Consider the following 14111-nt stretch of genomic DNA (forward strand, 5'->3'; position numbering starts at 1 on the left):
CGCCACTGTGCTGTTAATATTAAGGCAGTGGTCCCACAACATCACCACTACACCAAAACTGCCGCACAGCTACAACACAACAACGCATACTTTACAGCTACGTCACAGTAAGACAATAACTACATCACAGGTACACTATAACTACATTGTACATCCCAGGTTCGTCACGTCTACATCATAACTTGTACATGACAGGTACGTCATAACTGCATTGTACATCACAGGTACGTCACAACTACATCATAACTTGTACATGACAGGTACGTCATAACTGCATTGTACACCACAGGTACGTCTCAACTACATCATAACTTGTACATGACAGGTACGTCATAGCTACATTGTACATCCCAGGTACGTCACAACTACGTCATAACTACTTTGTATATCACAGGTACGTCACAACTACGTCATAACTGCATTGTACATCACATGTACGTCACAACTACGTCATAACTACATTGTACATCACATGTACGTCACAACTACGTCATAACTACAATGTATATCCCAGGTACGTCACAACTACGTCATAACTGCATTGTACATCACAGGTACGTCACAACTACGTCATAACTTGTACATGCCAGGTACGTCACAACTACGTCATAACTGCATTGTATATCCCAGGTACGTCACAACTACGTCATAACTGCATTGTATATCCAAGGTACGTCACAACTACGTCATAACTACATTGTATATCCAAGGTACGTCACAACTACGTCATAACTGCATTGTACATCACAGGTACGTCACAACTACGTCATAACTACATTGTACATCACAGGTACGTCACAACTACATCATAACTTGTACATGACAGGTACGTCACAACTACGTCATAACTGCATTGAACATCCAAGGTACGTCACAACTACGTCATAACTGCATTGTACATCAAAGGTACGTCACAACTACGTCATAACTACATTGTATATCCCAGGTACGTCACAACTACGTCATAACGGCATTGCACATCACAGGTACGTCACAACTACATCACAACTACATCATAACTGCATTGTACATCACAGCTGCATTGTCTGATCTGGACCCGATTTTTTACAGACCGCCGTCAAATAGCTGGAATATTGCTGAGTACGGCGTTAAACAACATACATCACCACATCATTGCAACTAAATTGCCACCGCATTGAGACTAGGGTGTAGGGATGACAGGGAGAATCTAGAACTCCACCAAACCGGCTGTAGTGGTGGCGAATCTAAGACTCAAGTCAACGCGCGGGTGTGGCGATGACAGGGAAAATCTAGGACGCCAACCAACACGTGGCAATGATGACAGGGAGAATCTTGGACGCCAACCAACACGTTGCAATGATGACAGGGAGAATCTAGGACGCCAACCAACACGTTGCAATGATGACAGGGGGAATCTTGGACGCCAACCAACACGTTGCAATGATGACAGGGAGAATCTAGGACGCCAACCAACACGTTGCAATGATGACAGGGAGAATCTAGGACGCCAACCAACACGTTGCAATGATGACAGGGAGAATCTAGGACGCCAACCAACACGTTGCAATGATGACAGGGAGAATCTAGGACGCCAACCAACACGTTGCAATGATGACAGGGAGAATCTTTGACGCCAACCAACACGTTGCAATGATGACAGGGAGAATCTAGGACGCCAACCAACACGTGGCAATGATGACAGGGAGAATCTTGGACGCCAACCAACACGGGTGTGGCGATGACAGGGAGAATCTTGGACGCCAACCAACACAGGTGTGGCGATGACAGGGAGAATCTAGGCCGCCAACCAACACGTTGCAATGATGACAGGGGGAATCTTGGACGCCAACCAACACGGGTGTGGCGATGACAAGGAAAATCTAGGACGCCAACCAACACGTGGCAATGATGACAGGGAGAATCTAGGACGCCAACCAACACGGGTGTTGCGATGACAGGGAGAATCTAGGACGCCAACCAACACAGGTGTGGCGATGACAGGGAGAATCTAGGACGCCAACCAACACAGGTGTGGCGATGACAGGGAGAATCTAGGACGCCAACCAACACCGCTGTGGCGATGACAGGGAGAATCTAGGACGCCTACCAACACAGGTGCGGCGATGACAGGGAGAATCATGGACGCCAACCAACGGTGTTGCAATGACAGGAAGAATCTAGGACGCCTACCAACACAGGTGCGGCGATGACAGTGGGAATCTAGGACGCCAACCAACACGGGTGTTGCAATGACAGGGAGAATCTAGGACGCCTACCAACACAGGTGCGGCGATGACAGTGATAATCTTGGACGCCAACCAACACGGGTGTTGCAATGACAGGAATAATCTTGGACGCCAACCAACACAGATGTGGCGATGACAGGGAGAATCTAGGACGCCAACCAACACGGGTGTTGCAATGACAGTGGGAATCTAGGACGCCAACCAACACAGGTGCGGCGATGACAGGGAGAATCTTGGACGCCAACCAACACAGGTGTGGCTATGACAGGGAGAATCTAGGACGCCAACCAACACAGGTCCGGCGATGACAGGGAGAATCTTGGACGCCAACCAACACAGGTGTGGCGATGACAGGGAGAATCTAGGACGCCAACCAACACGGGTGTTGCAATGACAGGGAGAATCATGGACGCCAACAAACACAGGTGCGGCGATGACAGTGGGAATCTAGGACGCCAACCAACACGTTGCAATGATGACAGGGAGAATCATGGACGCCAACAAACACAGGTGCGGCGATGACAGTGGGAATCTAGGACGCCAACCAACACGTTGCAATGATGACAGGGAGAATCTAGGACGCCAACCAACACGGGTGTGGCGATGCCAGGGGAGAATCTTGGACGCCAACCAATACGGAGGTGGCGATGACAAGGAGAATTTTGGACAACAACCAACACGGGTTTGGCGATGACAGGAAGAATCTAGGACGCCAACCAACACGGGTGTAGCGATGACAGGGGGAATCTAGGACGCCAACCAACAGGGCTTGCGTTATAGTCTGGGAGAATCTTGGACGCCAACCAACGGTGTGGCGATGACAGGGGGAATCTAGGACGCCAACCAACACGTTGCAATGATGACAGGGAGAATCTTGAACGCCAACCAACACGGGTGTGGCGATGACAGGAGGAATCTTGGACGCCAACCAACACGGGTGTGGCGATGACAGGGAGAATCTAGGACGCCAACCAAAACGGGTGTGGCGATGACAGGGAGAATTTTGGACGCCAACCAACATGGGTGTGGCGATGACAGGGAGAATCTAGGACGCCAACCAACACAGGTGTGGCGATGACAGGGAGAATCTAGGACGCCAACCAAGACGGGTGTGGCGATGAAAGTGGAATCTTGGACTCCAACCAACACGGATGTGGCGATGACAGTGGGAATCTAGGACGCCAACCAACACAGGTGTGGCGATGACAGGGAGAATCTAGGACGCCAACCAACACGGATATGGCGATGTCAGGGGGAATCTTGGACTCCAACCGACACGGGTGTGGCGATGTCAGGGGGAATCTTGGACGCCAACCAACACAGGTGCGGCGATGACAGGGAGAATCTTGGACGCCAACCAACACGGGTGTGGCGATGACAGGGAGAATCTTGGACGCCAACCAACACGGATGTGGCGATGACAGTGGGAATCTAGGACTGCAGCTAACACGGGTTCAGTGGTGACATCGATACTCGAACCAACGCGTGTGCGTTGATGCCGAATCTGGAACGCCCACCATCACGGGTGTGGCTATGAGAGAGAATCTAAGCTAACACGGGTGCTCCCTCTTTCACAATGGACCCTTAATCGTTATAGCAACATTTTTCCAAGCATTAAGTGAGTAAGTGGGGTTTAAACCCCCTTTAACAGTATTCCAGTTATATCAAGGCGTGTCAGCTTAATGTGGGCGGCAGGTCTCGGACGTTTACCACTTCGGTGAAAACCACGAGCACGGGTATGGTGCTGACAAACATAGAAACATAATCGGGGCGAATCGGGATTCGAACCCACAATCATAGGTTTCTGGCGTGCCCAAGGGACGCACCTCTGCACAGCGTCCAAGCATGAAACTAGTTATTCTCAATAGGAATTTTCCGTTCATAAATTCTTGATAAACAGTTAAAAAATCAATATTCGGAGAATGTTGTATCCTTTAAAAATTTAAAACAATACATGTATACTCAACAACAAATGTTCCTGTGACACGAATATTTTAGTGTATTTTTCAAACAGAGTTTGATTTTCAATATTGTTGTACATGTATGGAATCAAGTCACAAAAACTACAACAGAAAAGCATGCATTCCATGCAAAAGATGACTTTTATGCAAGCCCCATGTATTGAATGGGTATTAAAACGTGCGTTAACGGGATTCCATATGCCTTGTTTAGCATCGTGTTGACAACAACCACTTAGAAAAACAACAAAATAACGCAATTATTCAACATTACGAAATGCCACGCCTGTCCGAAAATGAGCGTCTTGGTATGCTTGAAGCAGGATCGAGTCAACGTGATGTTGCAAGACAATTTAACGTCCACAGAAACACCATTTGGTGTTTATTGCAACGTTGGCAACAGACGAATGCAGTCAGAGACCACCCTCGGAGTGGCAGGCCACCCGTAACCAATAATGACAAGACGAAATCGATTCCAGCCAGCAACAGTGACTGCAAAAAGCATCCCTGGCCTTCGACGAATATCTTCACAAACCGTACGTCGCCGCCTCAGATGCGCAGGGATTGACGCCAGAAGACCAAGACGTCCCATTTTGTCAGGAAACCACCGTCAAGCACGTCTACAGTGGTGCAGACAGCGTCTATGTTTGGACGGATTCGAGTGTACCGACGTCCAGGTGAACGTTACGTGAATCATTGTTATGGAAGAAGATCGGTTCGGGGGCGGCAGCGTTATGGTATGGGTTGGGATTACAGCAAGACAGAGGACCCGTTTGATACTGGTAGAGGGAAATCTCAATGGACAGCGCTACCGCGACGAGATAATCGGCCCTGTTGTTCTACCGTTTTGTTGTCGTCATGGCCCAGGCATTACCTTTCAACATGACAACGCCCGGCCTCATATTGCTCGACTTGTTCAGGATTCTCTTCAACAAAACAACGTGAAAGTCATCCCCTGGCCGGCTCGCTCCCCTGATCTCTCACCAATCGAGCACATGTGGGATGAGATGGATCGGCGCCTTCGACGTCAACCACGTGTTCCACAGACACTCCAGGGACTTCGAAACATGATCCAGCAGATATGGACAGATATCCCACAGGACTTTGTGCGACGCCTGGTCCATTCCATGAGACGAAGATGAGTTGCTTGCATCGCAACCAGAGGTGGACACACACGCTATTGATTTGTAAATTGACATTGTGGCATGTTCATGTTTTTTTATGAAATCCCGCATTTTCTGAAGTCAGTATGGCAAATTATACCATTACTTTAGAATTCGTACCTTCAAAGGTTCTTAATAGAACACATTGAAATAGGGCATGATGTCTCAATATTATATGTGAGATATAGTTCGTCCTTGCTTTGAATCCAAAAGATAAATCGCGTAACGGGCATATTGTGTTTCGTCAAGTCATATCGCTCCAGCTTAAAGATACCAAAGAAGACTCTCGTTAAAACAGCGGAGGATCTAATACAAAGTTTATTATTATTAACGTAAAACGTATATTTTTTTGTTTTCGAATGAGGAAGTAAAAACGATTGCATTAAGTACATGTGTACTTATCACTTGGTAAGCTAGAGCCATTGGAACCCAAGATCGATACTGGCATCTACACATATGCTACATTATTCATGGAAGGATTAGATTACTCTGTGAGATATTGCATTTGTCATGGTGCCATGATCTTGAGGTATTAGAATTTCAAGGACGATATTGTAACTGATAGACATTCACCTAATACATCGACATAAAATATTCATTTGGTAGGATGACGAATTTTCAGATATCTGAATTGATTGAAATCAGTGAGCCTAAGGAACACAAGCATATATAATCCACGTGTTAACACAGACAACGAGTTAGTCATCAGAGGATCATACACATATGGTCTCACGCTCTCGGTGATAACTGGTTCAACATCAAGGTTAGTATTGTAAAATATGATTGTGTACGTTGTTTATTGTTTGTAGTTTTTTTAATCTTGTGTGCGTGTATATATACTCTTAAAAAAAAACAACTTGACATAGACCGCACATTGCACGTGTTTGTCAGGACTTCTTACACCACAACAACATCCAGACATTACCTTGGCCAGCCCGGTCACCAGATTTGTCCCCGATTGAGCATCTGTGGGACGAGTTGGATCGACGCGTTCGCAGAAGGAATCCACCGCCCCAAACACTTAAGGCGCTTCTCGATGCACTTCAGCATGAATTGCAGCACATCCAACAGCGTGTTATGTGTGCGTGTGTGTGTGTGTGTGTGTGTGTGTGTGTGTGTGTGTGTGTGTGTGTGTGTGTGTGCGTGCGTGCGCGCGCGCGTGCGTGTGTGTGTGTGTGTGTGTGTGGGGGGGGGGGGGGGGGGGGGGGGAGTGGGGAGTGTGTGGAGAGTGGGGAGCGGGTTACCTGTGTGTGTAAATGTATTTGTTTACCACAGTTGTGATATATTTATGTATAAATGTGTGTTTACTGCATGTGTGACACGTTTATGTTTAAATGTATATGTTTCTGCATATGTAATACGTTTATGTATATACGCGAAGGCTAACCCAGGAATCGACATTTGTGAAAACTAAAACTAAATTGTGAAACCACTTAATCACCACTCAAAAAATATACTCTGCAAAAAAAAAACCGCAAAAGAGACTTTTTTATATATACCCACACGCAAAAGAAACGCAAGTCGAGTATGCAGTATACATGTTATTTATTTTCAACAGTAAAGACAAAAAATACTAATAGGGCAAGATTAAAAAAGAATGGACTGAAGACAGTTTAATGGATTAAAAGGCAGATGACATAATTGTTTTTTTCAAATGTTAAGGGCTTACACAGTTTCGGGTCGATACCCAAAATGTCAGTCAATACCTGGCGTGACCACCATTAGTATTGGTCACTGCCACACATCTCCTGTATATTGAGTGGATCAGATTTGTGAAGGCCCTATGGATCCTCCTGCACACATCCAGAGCAGCTGTGCGTAGTTCATCGGCAGTTGTATGGACTGGGCGCACATTGTGCAGACGCCTTTGAACCTCATCCCACAAGTGTTCGATGGGGTTCAGATCAGGGCTGAGGTCTGGCCACGGTAGAACACGGATGTTGTGTTGTTGCAGAAAGGCCATGGTAGCTCTGGCAACATGGGGACGAGCATTGTCCTGCTGGAAAATGTGTTGTTGATGTTGTGCAAAAAATGGAACAACGTGGGGTCTGATCACTTGGTCGATATACCGCTGAGCTGAGCATTGACACCGGGTCCCCGACCTTGACCAACATTCAGAAACCACATGGGTCCAAGTCTCGCATTAAGTCCAATCCCTGCCAATATCATGACACTAGGTCCACCCCATGGATGCCTTTCCACAACGTTTCTGTCAGCGAAACGATCACCTCGACGCCGCTAAATTCTGACTCTTCCGTCTGCATGGGAGACACAAAAGCGACTTTCATCAGAGAAGATGACACACCTCCACTCACGATGACGCCAATTGCGATGACCCTGTGCCCACTGAAGTCGTGCTTGTCGATGCCGTGGTTGAAGAACAGGATCACGTGCTGGTCGGCGACATCTGAGGTTGTTGGAACGGAGACGTCGGATCACACTGTCCCGGTTAATGTGTCGATTATGTGTTCCTATGGTCTGTCGAGCACTTTCACTTGCAGTTAGGAACGAATGTCGCTGCTGTTGACGGATAATCGGCCGATCTTGTCGAGGTGTGGTGACCCTAGGACGACCGCTCCGAGGAAGGTCATCTGTGGTCTGTGTAGTATTGTATCGATGTAGGAGACGGTAAATTGTTGTTATGTTAACGTTGAAATGACGGGCAACATCTTGGACAGACTCTCCAGCTGGCACACCAGAAACCTATGATTGTGGTTTCGAATTCTGGTTCGCCCCGATTATGTTTCTATGTTTGTCAGCACCATACCCGTGCTCGTGGGTTTCACCGAAGTGCTAAACGTCTGAGACCTGTATCACCTCCGGCTTTCCTTCCACATTAAGCTGACACGCCGTGATATAACTAGAGTACGATTAAAAGCGGCGTTAAACCCAACTCACTCACTCACTCACTCAATAAACACATCGGGACTTACGTGTATCTGGAGTATATTTTTAGAAGCAAGACGTGTGAAATCAAAAATTATTCTTGAGGGATTCTTTGACTGAAGTACTTGAAGTCATATGCGAATTCTGATTGGTTTGTTGTATTTTCGCACATAATATTCATCGATAGGGGAATGAGTCTTCTTGCAGGGTACGGAAAGGGGCGAGTGGTGACGAATGATTCCAAGGTTTTGGTATGAAGGAGTTTATGCAGTCCATTTGGTGTTTTTTTTACCCTGGTTTTTCCTTGGTTTCGCACGCCCTTTCCGCTGGTGCGACATTATGGTGAGACTTAATGTATGACCAAGTTTGAAGCAAACCGAACAACCATGGACCATCCTACACATGCCCTGTTTACAATACCCACTGTTGAACCGACCACGAATTTCCAAGCCAACTGGAGTGAATGGGCCTTTCTTTGATGATTGGTCCATCAGTCGAAGCGACTTTGCAGCTCGTGTGTTCGGCTGTATTCCTGGTCATAAAAAACAATGGACTATGTGTCTTGAGCGCAGTATCTGCGTATGTCCTGTATGTATAAGATTATCATCCAGCTTTGATCAAATCACTCAAAACTCCAAGATTAGAATAAGCCCTAGCTTCTATTGTAACAATGTGACAGTTTTTTTGTTTTCGTCAGGCTGTATTCCAGTATAATACCATTATTTATGTCTACTTTCTGTCTTTGTTTGTCAAGTGCCTCAACCCACAAGAAAACTGTGAAATCACACTGTTGACCTTTCGATCCATGGGCGCCGCCATCTTGTTAATCTCGGCCCTCGCTCCAAGTGTGACCTTGACCCACATTTTCACGCTGTGAACTCGAACTTGCAGCGCTCGCCAGGTCACGTGGTTCGGAATTTTACATCTCCAACCTCTCAATTTCTTACTTTAAATCCTTCTTCGATGCTCTAATTTCAAACGTGCCAATTCATTAGTAAGTTCAGTGTATTCTGCCTCAATCGTTTCGATTTCACTGATGAGTTCTGTACCCGTGCCATTCGAGATACATACGGGCGGTCGGGTAGCCTAGTGGTTAAAGCGTTCGCTCGTCACGCCGAAGACCCGGGTTCGATTCACGACATGGGTACAATGTGTGAAGCCGATTTCTGGTGTCCCCCGCCGTGATATTGCTGGAATATTGCAAAAAGCGGCGTAAAACGATACTGACTCACTCACTCGAGATACAGAGTTCACTCCAGCGTCTCATGGCATTCACCCCGCTAGAACATGACGGTATCTTCAGGTTTCTCATGCGAACGATGACTCTATTATTTCTGCCATTCTATGGTCAGCCATAGACCTCTTTGGTCGAACATTTAGGCCTAAGTCAGGTTTAGACATACTTATATAGTCCACGTGACTTTCGAGTAGACAGGATTATGTTATGTTTGGGTTATGCATTTGCGTTTCGATAATTCAATAATTGGGTTGGTTATTAATTTGGCAGTAAATGACGTGATGGTAAAGCTTCACGTTTTGTTTATGTCTTTCATATATGTTTACCAATATAATTTATACCTTTTCTTGAGTATATTTCAGTTTATGTGTTTTTTCTTTTCTCCGCCAGATACGCCGCCATTTTAAGAGACAAAATGGCAAATAAAATGGGCATCGTCATATGGGTGTGTTCATTGATGTTTCTGTCACTGACTGATGGATCATCAGAAGATATCACCAACTCAAAGGGGTTATTCGGATCTAAGATGTGCGCATTCTTCTGTCGTCACATCTCAGGGTGCTCGCAGTCCCTGTTTTCCGATTCGACCTGCCAGATATATTCCATATGGTATTATACAGGAAACAGTACCGTGTGCAGTTCGTCAAGGGTCCGGATAAAGGTAACAAATAAAACGCATAATTGAGCAAAAATTTGAGCTGGGTTTTTCTAAAAACATAATCAAGACCCAGTTTTACTTATGATTTGCTATTCCTCGCAAAGTAGGAAAAGGCAATAATGTGTCAAGAATACAGTACGTTATTTTTTAAAAAAAACACCAATTGAGCAAGTGCTTTGTCTTGAAATAATATTTGAGCTCCTTGAACAAAAAAATACTGATCTCAGACCAAAATCCCCCCCCCCCCCCCCCCCCCCCCTACACACACACACACACACACACACACACACCATCCCTCTTAAAACCAAATGGTCTGTGACTATTGTTTTAGTACCATATGCAGTGGCACAACGGCATAATAACGATTTGACTATTAGTTGCCCATATTTTTATGAGTTCTTCATTATAAGTGGGGGAGGTAGGGTAGCCTAGTGGTTTAAGCTTTAGGTCGTCACGCCGAAGACCCGGGTTCGATTCCCCACATTGGTACAATGTGTGAAGCCCATTTTCCGGTGTCCCCCTCTGTGACATTGCAGCAATATTGTGAAAAGCGGCATAAAACCACACTCACTCACTCATTATTAGAGACGACAGTTGCAGCGTTGCCCTCTTTTTGGGTTCTTTTTTTTCTTTCTTTTCAGGTGATGACAATGGCCCGCGACAGCCAGTGTTGTCCGAAGTGTTATAAAATCATCCACTCGAGAACACTGTATCCCACATGCGTCGCATGTAAGTACGGCTACCATACGTCCCATCAAATCAGTAACACGTCGGTATTTATGCAGACAATTCTGGGCACACACATGTCAGTACAAAGCAGACTATAAAGAAGAACTTTCTGACTATTGATTCCATCTACTCCAGTCATTTCATTGTCCACGTCCGCGTGAATTGTCTGGTCCAGACTTGATTGTTTACAGGCCGCCGCCGTATGGCACGACGCTTACAGTGATACAATAACATAGGCTAATCCTATAGGTCTACCTGCAATTATCTTCCCGAGGCAAGGAAGCTAACTGACTATAAAAGTCAAGTTTCCATCCTTGCCGAACTAGGCTGGTATTATGGAATTACATTTTGGCTGGACTAACGAGATGCATAGTTCAATCAAAATCGCGCACCGAAATCGAAATCCGGTTCGTAAACTGTCGCACAGATTTCGGTCGATTGCAGGATTTGCAAAGCATGTGCACCGCCAACTCGTTGTCAACATATATTTTCCAAATCTTTTCAATTTTGTAATCAAGTTGCTCACATGATTTGATGCATTTTGCGATATAAGATCCGTTTTATCATAATATAGATCTTGATTGTTGATCAGATCGTCTTGTCTTGGCGCCGCCATTTTGTTTGAAACAAATGCAAGTGACACGAGAGGTGGAATCTGATTAGTCCATAGCAGAGGCATAGAAGGGACATAACTCGTAACAGCCACTGGTGGCGCTACAATCGAGCCCAGGAATTCCAGCCTAGTTCGGCAAGGGTGGAAACTGGACTTTTAAAGTCAGTTAACTCTCTTGCCTCGGGAAGATGACCTGCAATATTCACCTTTGATCTTCGTCAGTAACACTTGCTTATACATTTGTTTAAAGTCTTATCAGCTATAGCAGCTGCACCGACTATATATGACGTTTTTAAAAGTGCAATTGGGAACAATTCATCCCCACACCCGGCAAAAAATATGGTTTAGATCACTAACACATGATCCTAATCGTAGCTTGCCAATATTGTGAATTCTGACTATTGTCTTAACCTTTTCGAGAACATCTGGTGTCGACCCGTGAAGATCCGAGATAGAATAGGTCTTCTGCAACCCATCCTTGCCGTAAAGGGCGACTATGCTTGAGGCGACTAATGGGGTCGGGTGGGCAGGATCGCTGACTAGGTTGATGAATGTCATCGTATCCCAATTGCGTGGATCGATGCTCATCATGTCCATCACCGGATTGTCTGGTCCTGACTCGATTATTTACAGACCGCCGTCATATAGCTGTAATATTGCTGAGTGCGGCGTTAAACAACAAAAAAACAAACATGGTGTCCTCGCCGATTTTCAGTATTCCTTTAATATGATTTTTACCCTTTGCCACGTCTAATGGAAGCTTAGTATTACCTCAGGGGCTGTGATCAATGTGTTTCAATAGAGATCATAAGATTATCCAAATAAACCCAAAGACCAAATTAAATCATTACCATATAAAACCTAATATTTATTATTCATTTTTGTCACTGAAATTCTACAGTCTGTTTCGTAGCAACGCAAAGATAAGTTTTCCAGTTTCGGAAGGTGATTTTTCTTTCTCCAGCAGCGACTGAGGGGCCCATGGGGCATGGGAGGGAACCACTTGGTACTACAGACAATGGACATGATGAACGAGGCACACGTAAGTGTATAAAACATAGAAAGCTGGACTGACATGTTTGTTTTTGTTTGTTTGTTGCTTACCGCCGCACTCAGCAATATTCCAGCTATATGACGGCGGTCTGGAAATAATCGAATCTGAAACTGACAATCCAGTGATTGACATCATGCGCATCGATTCACGCAATTGGGATACGATGACATGCATCAACCAAGTCAGCGAGTCTGACCACCCGATCCCGTTAGTCGCCTCTTACGACAAGCATGGGTGTAGACACGTAGTCTTACTTCCATTGTGATGATGAGATGTTGAAAAATGCCGTTACAGTTTTTGTTTAATCATGCTTATTTTTGTATAACTAAACCCAAATGTAAAAGTAAAATATTCTTTCAGTTTTCTTTTAATTATATCAATCAGTTTCATTCTCATAGGTTTGCGCCAATCATATTTCTTGGCTTGTTAGCAACATACCTGTGCTCGTGTGCTTTACCAAAGTGTTATACGTCTGAGACATTCATCACTTCAGGCTTTCCTCCAACATCAAGCTGACATGCCGTGATATAACTGGAATATTGTTCAAAGCGGCGTTAAACCCAACTCACTCATTCATTCTCGTAATGTTTCTATCTTTTAATGACCAGGGACCCTTGCTCCTTCACAAAGACATGACCCTAAAGCACACGCCAACTTCATTCGTGCCTGCAGGAAGGGGGACCTTGCCCAGGTTAAACGCATCTTGTCTGAGAGTGCAGTGAACATCAACAATTTTAAATCCTGGGAAAAGCCACCAGTGATGCTAGCGGCAAGGTGGGGACGGAGAGAAGTTGTTGAGTTCCTTGTGGATAAAGGTGCTGATTTGTCACTAGTAGACAATTTGGGTAACACCATCCTTCACTGCGCCTGTATAGGGGGAAATGTAGAGATTGTGAAGTATCTTCTCTCACAGGCCATGTTAGACATCAACGGTGTGGGATTTCACGACAAAACACCATTGGCGTTTGCAGCAGGCTGTAAGCATATTGATGTGGTGGAGTTACTTGTGAAAGAAGGAGCTGATGTGACACGAGTGGACGATTTAGGTAACAACGTCCTCCACTGCGCCTGTATTGGGGGAGACGTGAAAACTGTGAAATATGTTCTGTCACATGGTCTAACAGACATTAATGCCAGGAACAAAATCGGGAAGACTGCAGCCGATCTAGCTAGAGACAAAGGCTATACAGAAGTGTGTGATCTTCTGGCTTCAAATGGCGCTTTTTAAAAGTGAAATGTGCCCCTGAAGGAAGAATCATACATTGTTATGTGTTGTGTACAACACATGACATAGTCTTTAAGTACTTCGGCAGAATTCTGTATTTAGAAGAGACATAAAAAGTTTTGAGAGGCTTGAGTTATTTAGTCATTGAATACATGATAATTTCCTTGGCTAGGAACACCGTTTGTAATACACTTGTGGGTATGATACGAAATACAAATGTAGAGAGCAGTGGCCCCATGTTTATATATTAGATACCTACGCGATAAATCGCAAAGAACAATGAAGAACGAAGCGTGGTTTATTTCACATTATTCTATGATGAAGTCATTTCTTGAAATTCGAACAAGCACTCGCAACTTG

General features: G+C 45.1%; 1 protein-coding gene across 1 annotated transcript; it reads left to right on the forward strand.

The window, feature by feature from the left end:
• The first annotated feature begins 2703 nt into the window (after window positions 1-2703).
• LOC125376986 (histone-lysine N-methyltransferase EHMT2-like) lies at window positions 2704-13850 on the forward strand. Its single transcript, XM_048389741.1, has 4 exons — window positions 2704-2910; window positions 10772-10859; window positions 12437-12514; window positions 13135-13850. Exons 1-4 carry the CDS (start codon window positions 2704-2706, stop codon window positions 13752-13754), a joined length of 993 nt encoding a protein of 330 aa, XP_048245698.1. The 3' UTR covers window positions 13755-13850.
• Window positions 13851-14111: the final 261 nt, after the last annotated feature.

The sequence above is a fragment of the Haliotis rufescens genome, unplaced genomic scaffold (assembly GCF_023055435.1).
Source record: "Haliotis rufescens isolate VD_foot unplaced genomic scaffold, xgHalRufe1.0.p SCAF_8, whole genome shotgun sequence".
NCBI classification, from domain to species: domain Eukaryota; kingdom Metazoa; phylum Mollusca; class Gastropoda; order Lepetellida; family Haliotidae; genus Haliotis; species Haliotis rufescens.